This window comes from Cibotium barometz, chromosome 43 (assembly GCF_041138505.1).
Source record: "Cibotium barometz isolate CiBa-2024 chromosome 43, ASM4113850v1, whole genome shotgun sequence".
Classification (NCBI taxonomy): domain Eukaryota; kingdom Viridiplantae; phylum Streptophyta; class Polypodiopsida; order Cyatheales; family Cibotiaceae; genus Cibotium; species Cibotium barometz.
In genome coordinates this window covers 27,623,911-27,639,173 of record NC_141088.1, presented here as the reverse complement: position 1 = coordinate 27,639,173, position 15,263 = coordinate 27,623,911, and the positions used below count along the sequence as shown (strand labels likewise).

Below are 15,263 nucleotides of genomic sequence, written 5' to 3'. Positions count from 1 at the left end.
TTTCCATCACTTCCAAAGAGGTGAAGTGCAATCCCAACTATGGAGAACTTAAGAGGAAAAGTACACATACGCTCACTTTTTACGATGTAATATGAGGTAAAGTGTAGACACAATGATAATGGATGAGTTTCCACCTAGGGCACAGTTAGCAAGCCACCAGCACTAAGCAAATCCTATGTGTTGAGCTCATAACCACATAGATGGTGGACGATTTAGTCTTTCTACTTTATTATTATCCCAAATTGCAACTATATGTCAACTAGTTGTGCAGCATTGACACTGGCCCAATGCAAGGATAACTAAAAACTACTAACAACACACACGCACGCATGCATGCATGGGCAGATGGATGGACCCAAATCGCATTGATGGATCGAGTTACAATGATTTGAATCTTGGATAGAGAAATCTCTACTATGTAGCGCAAACTAGTGACTGGCCTTTCGTGTATTTTCAAGTGGCTGAAATTCAAATTTTTCGGCAAGAACTTAACTTCATCAATCAACAAATTTTTTACATATTTACTTATAAAACCAATTAGTAGCAAGATTTTTATTAATGAAAACCAGCTAGGCTTCAACCTTATCCTTTTTTAGACTGGTTGAGAAAAAAGTTTTTCGTGAGCATCAGCTTAAAAAATTTAATGCGAGTGTAAGAGTTGCGCTGTTGTTGGCGGTGCATGTGTAGCAAGCAGTGTTCGAAAAAAACCCGGAGTTTAGTGTAGTTTGCACTTGCATATTTTGAAAAATACCTTCAAATTTAAAACTTGAAGGTACAAATAACTCCAGATTTTGAGAAGATTTTGAGAAGTTATAGGAGAAAAACCTTCAGATTTCAAGATTTTTCTTTTATAAATAATTTCACGATTTTTAGATAAAGCGTTTCCACACTAAATACTTTTTTTTTTTGGGAACACGGCTCACATAATTTTAAACTTCGAATAAAACATGCAGATATCGTAAACCAGTCAGGGAAACAGCTGCCTCGTAAATTAAAAGATGTAAGAAAGCCGGAATTAGAAAGTTTGTTGGAAGTTGGCAGTTTCTGCTTTTGGCTTTTTGCAACTCCCTGTGTGTACATAGCATGTATAAGTACGTAATAGAGAAGAAGGCGTGTACATGTATACACACCCGATTGTACTGTGTAAGTGTTGCAGCAGCAGGCAGTGTGAGGAGGGAGATGGAGCTGCAAATCAAAAAAGGAAGAAAAGAAGAGAAATGTCGAATTATATTCGATTTCCTTCTCAGCGCGCTAGTTCTGAGTTTGCCGAGCTCTCCCGCTGCTCCATCTCCCAGCTGTTCTGCGACGCCACCTTGTCGTGCATGGGGGAATATTCCTACCGCGACAGAAAAATTATCCTGATTGAATTAGTTTCCAAAAATCTTCTGATCGAAAAAGGCGGAAAAAACCAGTCACAATTCTGAAAAATCCCCCGCTTTAAAATATATATATAAAAAAGCATGAAAAAATCGAGAGAAAACAAATTAAAACTTTCGAAATCCTTGATATAAAACACGAGGATTTTTTTTAACTTTCTATACGAGGATTTTCTTTATTTTTGTTTATTTTTATTTTTTCCAACCACTAGCTAGAAAATTGGTCCCGAGATTAAGGTGCCTTTGCATGCATGGGTGCTGTAAAAAAGAACCCAAGAAAAAAAAAAAGAAAAAAAAGCAGAAATGTCAAGGATTGTTTGTGGTCTCTATGGAGTTAATTATAGCAGAGTTGAAATTATTTTTACAATGAAATAATGGTGGATTTTTCATATTTTAATGAACTCGAAGTGGTAACACGAGGGATCTCATTGGAGCTCGATGTCCCTTGGGCCATTTTAAAAGATTGGGCCAAGAAAGCAAGGCTGAAAATTGAAATCCTACCCTAACCTTCAATTTGAAAGCTTTGAACTTTTCAAAGCCATAAACAGGCTTGAGGTTGAAAAGTTAATTTAAACATGTAATTAAATATGTATGTTTATGTCTAAGAGGCCTACTCCCCACCAATGTGGGATTATAATTATGATTAAGCGCCCAAGATGCCACAAATCTCCCACACAAGAACAAACGTCCAACACTAACAATGCCTTTAATCTATGGATTGAGGAGTGAAAATCATAGGAGGAAAAACACAGTGAAGGAGTAGAAGGTAGCATACTTCCAATCTACGCAGTAACTCTCTGGCATTTGGGGCAGCCACAAAGATGTGTCTGGATGCAGGCTTGATAAAGCCTTCGAGGACAGCATTGTCAATGAGAGCAAGTAAAAAATTGTAGTAGCCATCCACGTTTAGAAGGCCGACCTGCAGGAATTGAATGGTGTTTCTGAGTGCCCAAGGAAAAATTGAAAGCTATTGAAACGACCTATTTTACCATAGTACATCACCAGACTACTTAAAGCTAGTTTGTTCATTTAATTATTTCTTTTCTGGAATTTATACCGGCTTGTCATGTATGCCCAGTTGAGACCACGTTATCATCTCCATGAGCTCTTCCAGAGTTCCGTATCCACCTGCACACGCGCGCGCGCACACACACACCCCCACAAGGCCCATAACCTTAGTAATGTGCATTGCAAAGGCACATAAAAGCCTCACGTTCTCACAAGATACCCTGCAGTAAAGAGACGTCTCCTGAGTCCTCACAAGATAAAAGCTGCATATATAGCTAGATGTCCAATAATATTTACTGCAATATATGGGTACCAGACAAAACACTTGGTACCAGGGGGTGTTCATCAATCACGTGGTTACATGTCAGCACTTGTACGCTATCCAAAGATGACACCTAGGCCTGGTTGGCCAGGCAGTGTGTGTGAAAAAAAACCCTAGGTTTAGTGTATTCTACACCCCTAAAAATTTTAGGGGTGTATTCTACACCCCTAAAAATTCTTCCCCCCCACGCCCACAAAAAAACGAGATTTAGTGTATTTTACACCCCTAAAATTTCCCCAAAAAAAACACTGCTGAAGGTTTCCACATTGCTACAAATACATTCAAGCTATTTAAAATCAGCCACAAACACCTTCATATCTAGATTTTGGGAGGCCTTTATTGTAAATACATTCAAATTCTTTAAATCAGAGGGAAAAAAAAGGTTTTCCACCATTCTTTTATTCCACACACCGGTTGGCCACTCCTGTCATGTAAAAAAAAAGTAGCCCCCTTGTGGTATGTAAAAAAAAGTACCCCCCTTGTGGTATTGGGGTGTGTGGGGTTAAAGATACACGGGGTGTGTGGGGTTAGTACGGTGTGTAGTCGGGTGAAATTCTAGTGTGCAACTAGAAGTGGAATAAGATCTCATTAAAAAAAACAACTTTCATCGACTACTAAATTTCAAAAATTTGTCAAAGTTTAGGGTATAATTGTTGTAAGAACTCAAGGTGCTAGCTTTGAAAGGTCACAACTTTGAAGAGAGGACTTCTCTGGATTGGGTAAAGTTTGAAACCTTTGATAGAACTCTTGGGATTGTACACCCTAAAACTTAGGATTGATTGTACACTCTCAAATTTGAATTTACTTTTAGCCCCACAATTTACATTTGTATACAATTGAGTCACTCTCAAAAAATCTAGACCCACAAGGTACAGACATTGCAAAAAAATTTAGAAAACACCATTGAGATTCTACTTTCGTTTTCATACCCGAGAATTGTCTTTTGTAATTAACTTATTTTGGCACTAAAAGCTGGTTAGAATTTTGATTCATTTTAGCATTAGAAAGAGCTTGTTTTGTCTGCATCACTGCCGAATTTTATAGCTCATTTGCATTTTGTATTGAAACGTGTTTAATTGTGTAGTTAGACTCCATTAATGTCAACCCAATAGCGCTGCTGTTCTTCTAATTAATTATCTATGATTAAGCAGCAGTTGTTAATAGTTATCGTAGCCCATTTGCTTTGGTGTTTTATAAACGTGTTTAATTGTGTAGTTAGGCTCAATTAATATTTACCCAATAGCGCTGCCGTTCTTCTAACTATCTATGATTAAGCAGTAGTTGTTGATAGTTATACCTGGAAGCGCGATGAAGGCGTCCGCCTGCCGAGCCATCTCCGCCTTGCGCTGGTGCATGTCTGCCACAGCCTTCACTTCCCCCACTGTTTGGCCTGTTATCTGCATAATAATTTATAAAAAAGCACGTTACAGTAATAATGATCAGCCATGTGCTTTGCCAAATCAATCATGCCAGGCGCTTTAATATAGAAAAACCAACGTGGGATTAAGAAATTAAGAAAGCTTTTATGTACACGATTTACCTCGCTTGGCATGAGCGTCCTTGGTATCACCCTGCTCCAAAGCCACACTCCAGCACATTAGCAGAGCAATGAAGCGCATTTCCACAAATTCATTTTCTTAACACATAATTAGCATGTATTTAAAATCATTTAGCCCTAAATACACACTAATTTCAGGCCACTAACCCCAACACATGCCTCCCCCCATCATGAACTTCTTTAGAAATGAGGCCCATTAACCCTACACTTCCTCCTCCATAGACTAGGTCTATTTGACGCTTGACCTGCACACACATACACAGAGTGTGAGGGTGACGTATTAACGAGGGTAAGGATGAAGGTGTGGATGTTTAGAGCACCCATAGTGCATATTAAGATCAATGTCAATAAATTTCCCAAAGTATAAAGTGAAGAAATGATTAAGATCTGTCAAAACATCAAAATGTGCTTAAAAGAGGGTATATGTTGGGACCATCGCATATACCATTTCTTTGCCGAGTTCAGTGGCTGCATCCTGGTAAACATTCCTCCTGCCGATGCATGCTCCACAGAAAACACATATCCTTTTGAATCTCGAGGTGACCTGTTGCTGTTCCATGATCTGGGGGCAGGGCAATGGCGACAGATGCTGAATAAATATTGAGAGATGATAAAATTCGACGATCAGAGCTTGCATCCCAAGGGTGTCATACAGAGAAACAATAATATATGCGAGAGAGAGAGAGAGAGGGAAGCAACTTGCAACAAGTGAACAAGAAGCAAACCTTGCAAAGTACGTATGTCTAGAAGAAGCAATGGAACCAACTCAGGGTAATTAGAGGGGACTGCAGGCTGCAGCTAATTCAACTTTAGGTAGGGGTCGTGTGTGTGTGTATGTGTGTGAGTGTGAGTGTGAGTGTGTGTGTGTGTGTGGGGGGGGGGGGGGGTGTGGTGGTTTCGATTTCCTTATCGTTCAATGCACCGAGAAGAAAGCGAAAGACACACAGGATATATATCGCTTGCGTTCATGAACAAGAGTCTAGTATACCTTTCGCGAGTCGATGGCAGCCGCTGTATATATATCTATAATGGGCGGAAGTTTTTCAACATTTGGAAGCCTGGCTTCGTTATATTGATGCGGCCCAGACAGCACTCACTGCGAGGCTCCAGGCCACAGTTAATCCGAGTTAATCATCATGCTGTAGCACGTTCACAGTGCGGCGATATACTAATATACCATTAATAAGTAATTACTTACAGTACTTCTAAGCCCCCCATCCACACCTCTCTTTTTTTTCTCTCTCTCTCTCCTCCTCCTCCTCCTCCTCCTTTTCTCTTCCGTATTATATATACTTCAACTGCTCCGTCTGCGACTCTGTGGGCTTGTCTGTCTACTGTCGTCCTGCAGACGGTTGACAAAACATGCCCTCTTTCTCCTTCCCCTAAGCCCTTCTGCAGTTCACAATTATTAAAAAAAAATTGCTCTCGTTACTCATAGCCTAAATCCTTAGTCTAAACTCTAAAGCTTAATTGCTGGCCTGAGATCAAGCCTTCAAAGTTCCATATCCTCTAGTCTAGAGTCTACCTAGAGACTATACAATTCCAAGTTCCTTTCAAGTTTGAACCCCTTCTTCTTCTTATCGATTAGATCAAACGCCGAGTATCCCGAGAAGCATGAAATCAAGTGTGTGTGTGTGTGTAGTATACTATATACGCTGTGTAACTACGTGCAGAATTCTGCCCAACGTTTCATACGACTTACAAGTTCCTACTTGCTCGTTCAGTTAATCTTTCTTGAGCGTCAGACGTCCGGATGCCAAGATTGAAGAGCTCTGTACAGGAGCGGAGCTGCAGTGTACTTTGACAAGTTTTATTTCTACGTGCCAGTAGGTAGAACTCTAGCGCACATGAGTAATATATGAGTGCGCCTCGGTTTTCTGTACAAGAAAAAGAGTTGCCGTGTCCCGTGTCCCGTAAGCAGTAGAACAACTACAGGAAATATTTTAAAAAAATACAAAACTCGATTTTTTTAAATTAAAAAAAGCCCACATAAGATGAAAATTTAAAACCCTCAGATAGAAAAGTATGTGTTTACTAGCTAAATTTTAACATTTACTCAAATTTAGAATCAAAGCACTATTAAATAAACGATGCATGCTAAAATATAAATACATAACTATATATATATAATATTTACAAGAACAAAGCTGCAAAAAATAAAATAAAAAGAAGAAGCTAGGCAACTGTATGTCAAAAAAGATCATATGCAACTACAACAAAGAAAGATGCCCCTTAGCTAGGTGTAGAATAAGGTCGAGCACACGCAAGATGGGTGTATCCTCAAGTGATGCAACAATCCCCCAAATTCCCCCTTAGCCTAGGTGTAGAACAAGGCTGAGCACATGCAAGATGATGCTTGGCACGTGGTAGCCGGATGCCCTCAAACTTCAATGAGCCTCGACTCTTTTTTTAAAACTTTGCCATCTTTCTTGTTAAAGCCCAATCCAATCTTCAATTCACTCTAGTCCAACCCCTTCTTTCCCAATCAGCCCCCTTCATGCAAGGAGCCATGCAATCGTCTTCCCCAATGATCCCCTTATTCATTCGAGCTTTGATGAGGTTTTGCCTTTCAACCCTCTTTTTTTTAGCAGGAGGGGGGATGGTAGGTCGACAAGTTGCAAGTAGTGGGGTGTAAGTGGTGACGACCATAGAGTCATTGTCTCGCTGGACATAAGGGGCTCCTAATTAAAATAGAAGTTCTTTGAGCATGATGGAAGAGTTTATGGAAGAGATGAAAATCAACCTGCTCATAATGGCTCTACATAGAGACAAAATCTTGGGGAGGAGCAACCACACGGAGTTGGTAATGAAGAAGTCGGAGGCGGTAGCGATTCTTACAACAAGGAGAATAATGGAAGTTCAACAGGTAAACTTGGTGTCTCCCTTCCTTTCCATCTGGTTAAGGTCTAGCTTGAAGTTTATGAGATTTTTGCCATGGCGTATGAAAGTTTTATATTTTTAATCTCTCTTTGTTTTGTTGAAGGAAGTGTCTCATCCTCCAAAAAGAGGAATACAAAAGATTTTTGCCATGGTTTTTTATATTTTTAATCTCTCTTTGTTTTGTTGAAGGAAGTGTCTCATCCTCCAAAAAGAGGAACACCAAATAATCCATGGGCCTTCTCTTCGCACGGCAGAGTATCCATAATATCTTTAGGACTAGTTGACCCACGGTGTGAAGAGGATGCCTCTAAGGTTCTCTTTGGCATTCTCTTCACACGATCGGGTACCCACAAGTTAACTGCGTAAAACACAAGGATTAAATTATGCTATAGGAAAATAACAATTGAGAATTAAAAAAGGAAAAACCTCATTCAACAACAAGGAATGAATATCTATGATTTTACCTCCCATACAGAGTTCATATGTTCGTAGTTTAAGCTTTTGTGAAGCAAAATTCAGTCAAATTAGACTAGGACTCTTGAAACACTAGAGCGTGTATGCTGTAAATAAAATCAACATTCTCATAGTCGTGTTATATAAATTTACATTGAAGTAAGTTTTAAAAAACTCACACGAGTAAAAAATGATACACAATTTGTGCCACATGAACCTCGTCTCATAAAAAACCAAACAATTTTTTAAAACTGACACAAGTATTAAACGTTTGTTGGCACATTTAAAAAAATACATATCTCAATTTAAAGAGCAACGAAGCTCTATTTCTTTCTTGAGATAGATTTTCTTTTTCAAGATAGTCTTTGTTTTTTCGAGCAACAGAGCTGTTTCTTGAAAACATGTAGGCTCTTTTTCCAAAGTAAGTGTCTTTTTCAAAAAATAGGTGTCTTTTTCCAAAGTAATAGTCCTTTCCAAAAAGCACAAGGGCTCATTTTCCAAAAAGCATAAGGGCTCATTTTTCCAAAGTAATAGTCCTTTCCAAAAAGCACAAGGCCTCATTTTCCAAGGACATTCATTAGCATTAAACTTTCTCAATTTTTAATTATAAACATCTTGTTTTTTGGATAACAAGGCTATTTTTTGAGCGTCGAGGCTAGTTATCTCTTATCTCTTAGTATCAAATTATCCAACCTATTCAAACCCCACTAGATTTGACTTTATGCTTTTTTTTTTTGCATTCTCTAGTACCACCATCGGCAATAGTCCATAGGCATCATCGACACCTCGGCAATTTAAACACATTGGCAGCAACAAGCACATCATCTTCGACTAATAATGTCTAAGAGTAACAATGTTCCATCAAGCATTTTTTTCATTTTTCCATATCTACGTCATAAATCTTGCACATCATCTTTGACTGGCAACATCTAAGAGCAACAACATCATAAATATTGTGCATCATCTATGATTGGCAACATCTAAGAGTAACAACATTCCATCTAATAATTTTTTCATTTTTCAACATCTACATCATAAATCTTGCGTTTCTTAGGGTTTTAGTGCATTGGAAGTGTTGAATTTCCACAAACTGCTCAAGGTATCCCACCGTGCAATAGGAGCAGCTGTAGAGGTCCTAACTATATCCTCATCCCGCGCAGAGTGGGATACCCATAGTGCAGTTTACTTATATTCTTTGTTTCTTAGATGGCAATAACAAAGAAAGACATAAAGAAAAGTGGGGGAAGACATAAAGAAAAGTGGGGGTAGGAATAGGTCTTGTTGCTAAGGTAGTAACTATAAAGGAAGAGCATGTAGCTAGCATGAAAGGGCCTGATGATTCTCACAAAATGTATCAATGCTTAGAGATATCAGAAAAGCATAAAAGGCACTTATAAATAATATCCCCAAGATTCCTTTCTAGAGATTATATAGGAGCATATGCTCAGGGGGATTCACTTATAAAGTATGTAGCATATCACCTGAGTTCAATAGAAGGATATTTTTAATTTAATTTTTTTAAAGAAATTGATTTATATAAGGGTGCCATTAATAGGACTTTTAAAAACATTTACAGATTTTGTAAGATTCCTCCCCAGCCTCTCAAAATGTTCAGCATCTTCCCTTTTTTATGATTTTTGTCTTCTCTAAATTGAATGTGATGTTATGCCTCATTGAAAAAAGGCATTCCCCTCTCTTCTTTAGTAAATCCAACCATTCTTATCCTAGATGAATGATTAATGGATAAAATCAAGTTTTTCATAATGTTTCTCTTTGATAAAGTAGAAAATGCTTACATTAGAATGAATTAAATACTCTTGGTGAACTTCTAATTAATTGTAGAGTTAAAAATTAAAAAATGGTCAGCCATACAAAGGAGGTTATGGCGAAATGTTTCTAAAATTGTGAAAAATAAGTTTTACTTTTTTTATTGAAAAAGAGTAATTCCCATCGTATATGTATTCTTAAAGTGTTATTTTTCATCCTAGATATAGAAAAATGCTTACTAAAAATATTTTATAAAAAGAAAGTGTTACTTTCTTTAGAATTAAATTCTATGTATAGAAGGAAGCTTATTGAAATTTTATTTTGATCATAAAAGAATGATTTTCATCGATCATAGATTTCATAACTCAAAATTTCCATTCAATCCCTTATTTCACAAAAGCAGTACCACTCTTGACTCTCCGTTGGGACCAGCTGGTCAGCAACCAACAACCAGATCATTTTGTCAGCAGAGCAGTAGCAGCTGGTCAGCAAACAACGAGATCCAGTAACAGATTACAATAATCATTTTCTCAACATTACATATATATATCTTTCTCGATATAAATATGGGTGTCCTAAGCACCGCGAGCCCGTGCATTGCCTGGTCAGAACCTTCCAGGATCCTCCTTAGGTGTCCTGGTACTTCACTCAGGGACCGCTTCGTTGGCCCTCGCCCATCGTACCGGAAGCACACCATTTTTCACCATACTCAGGCTAGTCAAGACCTGGGCAGGTTTTTGTCGCGAGCTGTCCCTCGATCACTCCCCACCAGCTGTTGCAACCAAACTTCCCTTAGATAAACATGTATGCCAAATGCTCCCTCCAGCATTCTGGCGTAAGACAGTCCTTTAAGAAAACAGGGTTTCTATGCAAGTTTTTAGTTTTGATTTTGTTTGAAAACCATGAATAATCTTAAATCCGTATCTCAATACTTCTAGATCCAGGTCTGAATTCCAAATAGAATTCCTCGAATTTTGTTAGCTTGATCCTCATATCAAAATCAAAAGTCTTAACTTAGTTTCAGATTCGGTGGGGGATTTGAATACATTTTTTCTGAACTGGGCACATCGTCATTGATTGAAATTGACGAAGGAATTAGGTCTTGGTCAATAGTCTGAATCACAGTTTGGGTCTGGAAAGGTTCTTCCTAAACTATCTTTCTCGAAAGGTACTATTTCAATTTCTCTTTTTCTAAACTTCGTTCGACGAATATTTACTTACAGATTTCTAAAACATGAATTTCTTATGAGAAATAAAATAATCATTTATCTCGATCTCCGACTTCGATAGTTTAATTGAATTTTCTCATTACCATCTTAGTGAATATGAAACGGTAGCATTTCTTCTCACAAATTATCTACTTATTTATTTTTTTAATTTTTGTAAAAATTAAAGAGAGGATTAAGAGAACCCTTATTTAAATATAATCATTCTATATGCATCTATTTATGCATAAAATCTAATTCTGATGAAAGTCACACTTTTATCATCATAAAAATCATTTATGATGAAAATCACTCTTTTAATATGAAAGAATTTCTTTTATGCATCCATTTATGCATAAAAATCATAAAAATCACACTTTTAATATAAAAATATCTTTTATGCATATGTTTATGCATACAAATCATTTATGATAAAAATCACTCTTTTAATATAAAAGAATTTCTTTTATGCATCCATTTATGCATAAAAATCATTTATGATAAAAATCACACTTTTAATATTAAAAAAATATCTTTTATGCCTATGTTTATGCATACAAATCATTTATAATAAAATCACTCTTTTAATATAAAAGAATTTCTTTTATGCATCCATTTATGCATAAAAATCATTACACTTTTAATAAAAAAAATATCTTTTATGCATACAAATCATTCATGATAAAAATCACTCTTTTAATATAAAAGAATTTCTTTTATGCGTCCATTTATGCATAAAAATCATTTATGATGAAAATCACACTTTTAATATAAAAAAAATATCTTTTATGCATACAAATCATTTATGGTAAAAATCACTCTTTTAATATAAAAGAATTTCTTTTATGCATAAAAATCATTTATGATGAAAATCACACTTTTAATATAAAAAAATATCTTTTATGCTCCCCTTTTTGCATAAAAATAATTTATGATAAAAATCACACTTTTAATATAAAAAAATATCTTTTATGCATATGTTTATGCATAAAAATCATTTATGATAAAAATCATAATTTTAATATTAAAAAAATATCTTTTATGCATATGTTTATGCATAAAAATCATTTATGATAAAAATCACTATAAAAGAATTTCTTTTATGCATCCATTTATGCATAAAAATCATTTAGCTTAGACAGCTGTTAGAACAAGGGTTTGTAAGACCCAGTGTTTCACCTTGGGATATGCGCTAGTTCTCTTTTAGAAAAAGAAAGATGTAACGCTTAGACTCTGTGTGGACTATAGAGGTCTAAATCAGCTGACAGTTAAGAATAAGTATCCTATCCCAAGAATTGACGAGCTTTTGGATAGGCTAAATGGAGCCTAGATCTTCACAAAGATAGATCTCAAATCCGGGTATTACTAGATCAGGATCAATGATCAAGATATACCGAAAACAGCCATCAATACTCGCTATGGGCATTTTATGAATTTACTGTTATGCCGTTCGGATTAACTAATGCCCCAGCTACATTTAATCGCCTAATGCAGGATATCCTCAGAGAATACTTGGATGATTTTGTTCTAGTTTTCTTCGATGACATTCTGATTTACTCAAAGAATGCAGCTGACCATGAGACTCATGTCCGAAAAGTCATTGAGATTTTAAGGAAGCACCAACTCTTTGCCAAAAAGAGCAAATGCACTTTCTCTGCCGACCACGTTGCATACTTGGGCTTTCGGGTATCCAAAGATGGAATTTCTCCAGATTCCGCGAAAGTCCAAGCAGTCATAGATTGGCCTGAACCAAAGACAGTGAAAGAAGTCAGAGGATTCTTGGGATTGACTGGTTGGTATAGAACTTTTATACCAAAGTATGCTCTCATAGCTTCCCCCTGGCTAACCTTCTCAAAAAGAATACCCCATTTCAGTGGTCTGCCAGGTGCCAAAGTGCTTTTGATAAGCTGAAGACCGCTTTGGTAACCAATCCCATTCTGAAACTACCAGATTTCTCTCTACCCTTTGAGGTAGTAAATTGATGCAAGTGGTTTTGCCCTGGGAGGTGCACTCATGCAGGAAGGTCATGCAGTGGCCTATCAATCCTGAAAGCTCAGAATGCATGACAGGAATTATGTTGTCCACGACCTAGAATTACTTTCAGTAGTCTATGCCTTAAAGTTGTGGAGACATTGCCTAGTGGGAAAAAGATTCACTTTGATGACAAATCATCAGAGCTTAAAGTGGATCTTTACTCAGAAGGACCTCAACATGCGCCAAAGAAGGTGAATGCAGACCTTACAGGAGTTTGATTTTGAAGTCAAGTACCGCCCAGGCAAAGAAAATGTGGTAGCAGATGCCCTCAGCAGAAAAGCCTCCTTGCTTGCAATTACTGTAGTATCAAATCCTTTGATTATTGAAGCAAGTGAGAAGATCATGCAGGATAGATTCTTTGGCCCTATTGCTACCCTACTTATGCAAGAAAGCAAAACTCCTCAGGAGTTGAACAGAGTTCAAGGCTACAGCCTGGATGATGGCATTATGTATTATAATCGCAGGCTATGCATTCCCAATGATGAGGGAACCAAGGACCAAATTCTGAATGAAGCCCATGACAGCCTTATAGCAGGACATCCAGGTTTCATCAAAACCTACGTTTGTAAAGAAAAGCTTCTTTTGGCCTGGTTTGAAAAAGGATGTACTGAATCATGTACGTTAATGTCTGACATGCCAGAAAGTCAAAGCTAAAAGAGTAAAAATGCCTGGGAAGTTACATCCATTGGACATCCCCCAAATGAAGTGGGAATGTATCAGTATGGACTTTATTACTGGATTACCTTCAGTGCAATCAGGTTACAACTCCATTTTTATGGTAGTTGACAGACTAACCAAAGTTGCCCATCTGATCCTAGTAAAAGAAACCTACACTGCAGTGGATGTGGCTAGAGTGTTCCTCAAAGAAATCTTCAGATCGCATGGCCTACCCAGGAGAATAGTAAGTGATCGATCCCAAATTTACTTCAAGGTTTTGGACTGCATTTTTCGCAGCAGTGGTGGAAACTTTCTTGGATCTCAGCACATCTTATCACCCTAAGACCGATGGTCAAACTAAAAGGGTAAACCAAGTAATCGAAGATATACTTCGGTCATGCTGTGGGGCAGGGAACCTAAGAAGTGGCTAAGCTATCTGCACTAGTCGAGTTCGCCTACAATGCTTCTTATCACGGAAGTATCGGGATGAGCCCTTTTAAAGCTTTGTATGGACAAGATTGCTTAACTCCATTAACTTGGTCCGACCCATTGATTAGGGTCGAGATGTCCAGACAGATGCTTGACGACATGGAGCAGCAGATGCAGTCAATTCGTAAAGATATTAAAGCTGCCCAAGATCGATAGAAGCAGTATGCAAATAAGAAGAGGACAGACAGAAAGTTTGAAGAAGTAGATATGGTCTTCATTAGAGTACGGCCCAAAAGAAGTTCTCTATCTCTTGGGAAGTACAAGAAGTTATCCCTCAGATATTGTGGGCCATATATCATTTACAAAGAAAGTAGGAGACTTAGCCTACTAGCTTCTTCTGCCTCCTCATCTCAAAGTTCATGATGTATTTCATGTAAGCCTTCTAAAGAAATATGTGCCAAGCCCAAATCATGTACTTGATGATGAAATCCTAACCTCTTCAACCCAAGGGACAGATTGAACTCCAACCTGAAGAAATTCTTAATGTTTGAGAAAAGATTCTGAGGAACAAAATTCTCAGAGAATTATTGGTAAAATGGAAATTCTATCCTTTTGAAGATGCCACCTGGGAGAATGAAGCCCATTTCTTGTTGTGGGATGAGGGCATCTCGCGTTTTTCAAGTGGGAGAGAAAGTAAGATTCCTCCCCAGCCTCTCAAAATGTCCAGCATCTTCCCCTGTAATCAGATCCCTCTTTAGAAATATAAAAGATTTTGTTTCTACCAGTTTTGGCCTAGAGAGAGAAAATCTTCTAGAGAGTGGTAATTCAATTTTTAAATATTTTTGGATAGAAAAATACCTCATCTTATTAAAATAAGCTCCCCTGAAACAGAAGTTTAAAAAGATTTTCAGCAGAAGGTGCATTAGAAATTAAGTATAATCTGTTCTTCAAGAGGCATTATCCTGGGGGTCAAGATTTTTTTAAAATTTTAAATTAAGGTTCCTATGGACCAATAAGATTCATCCAAATGTAGGGAGGAGATAAATAGAAGAATAAAAGAAAAATCTCCCTAAAAATGAGTAAATACTCACATAAGATGAAGAGTTCACTAAGGACAAGATTAATAGTTAAAAAAGAGAGATATTTAGATGAAATGATGCATTTTTGACACCTCAGTATGGGGGAATTTCCCTCATGAAGGAGGTACCTATTTTACATGTGTGGGAGAGTTTTAAACTCTCAAATAATGAGATATTTTTATCTCTCCTCTCTCCTGTTTTAACTAGATCCAAAAAGTGGACTAAACTGACCCAAAAATGGTAAAAAATTGACCAAACTGATCTGGAAAGTTCTAGAATTAGTTGGCTTGTTTAGAAGCTCACTTTTTCCTATAAATAGAAGCCTTCCCCTTTGTTGAAGCTTACTAGTGTTTTTGCACTGTTACCCTACTTCTCCCAAGAGCCAGAAAACTGTGAATTTACTCATAATTCATTAGTTTTTTTTTACCTTCCCTCTTCTAAAGATTGGTGGCCACTCTTGTTTCAACAAGAGTAGAACCCTCAAACCATCAAGCC

At 37.2% G+C, this 15,263-nt stretch overlaps 1 protein-coding gene across 3 annotated transcripts; it reads right to left on the bottom strand.

Moving 5' to 3' along the window:
* Window positions 1-956: 956 nt before the first annotated feature.
* LOC147613744 (cytokinin riboside 5'-monophosphate phosphoribohydrolase LOG1-like) lies at window positions 957-5,885 on the bottom strand. Of its 3 annotated transcripts, none has more exons than XM_086781210.1 (8): window positions 5,253-5,885; window positions 4,710-4,853; window positions 4,412-4,509; window positions 4,247-4,277; window positions 4,004-4,103; window positions 2,434-2,504; window positions 2,152-2,295; window positions 957-1,336 (listed from the first exon to the last, which is right to left on the bottom strand). In XM_086781210.1, the coding sequence occupies exons 2-8, from the start codon at window positions 4,821-4,823 to the stop codon at window positions 1,244-1,246; spliced, it is 651 nt and encodes a 216-aa protein (XP_086637336.1). In that variant the 5' UTR covers window positions 4,824-4,853; window positions 5,253-5,885; the 3' UTR covers window positions 957-1,243. The 3 variants fall into 3 exon arrangements, with proteins under 3 accessions (XP_086637336.1, XP_086637334.1, XP_086637335.1); XM_086781208.1 differs by having other exon boundaries at window positions 4,710-4,826; window positions 5,253-5,882; XM_086781209.1 differs by lacking the exon at window positions 5,253-5,885 and adding an exon at window positions 4,990-5,076 and having other exon boundaries at window positions 4,710-4,826.
* Between the last annotated feature and the right edge of the window lie 9,378 nt (window positions 5,886-15,263).

Excerpts from the sequence above, each read along its gene's own strand:
- LOC147613744 (XM_086781210.1), bottom strand. The coding sequence starts at position 4,823 with ATGGAACAGCAACAGGTCACCTCGAGATTCAAAAGGATATGTGTTTTC. Across the intron at positions 4,510-4,709 it reads CTGAACTCGGCAAAGAAATG|GTCAAGCGTCAAATAGACCT; the intron begins GTATATGCGATG and ends ATGTGTGTGCAG. Across the intron at positions 4,278-4,411 it reads GGGGGGAGGCATGTGTTGGG|GGTGATACCAAGGACGCTCA; the intron begins GTTAGTGGCCTG and ends GCTTTGGAGCAG.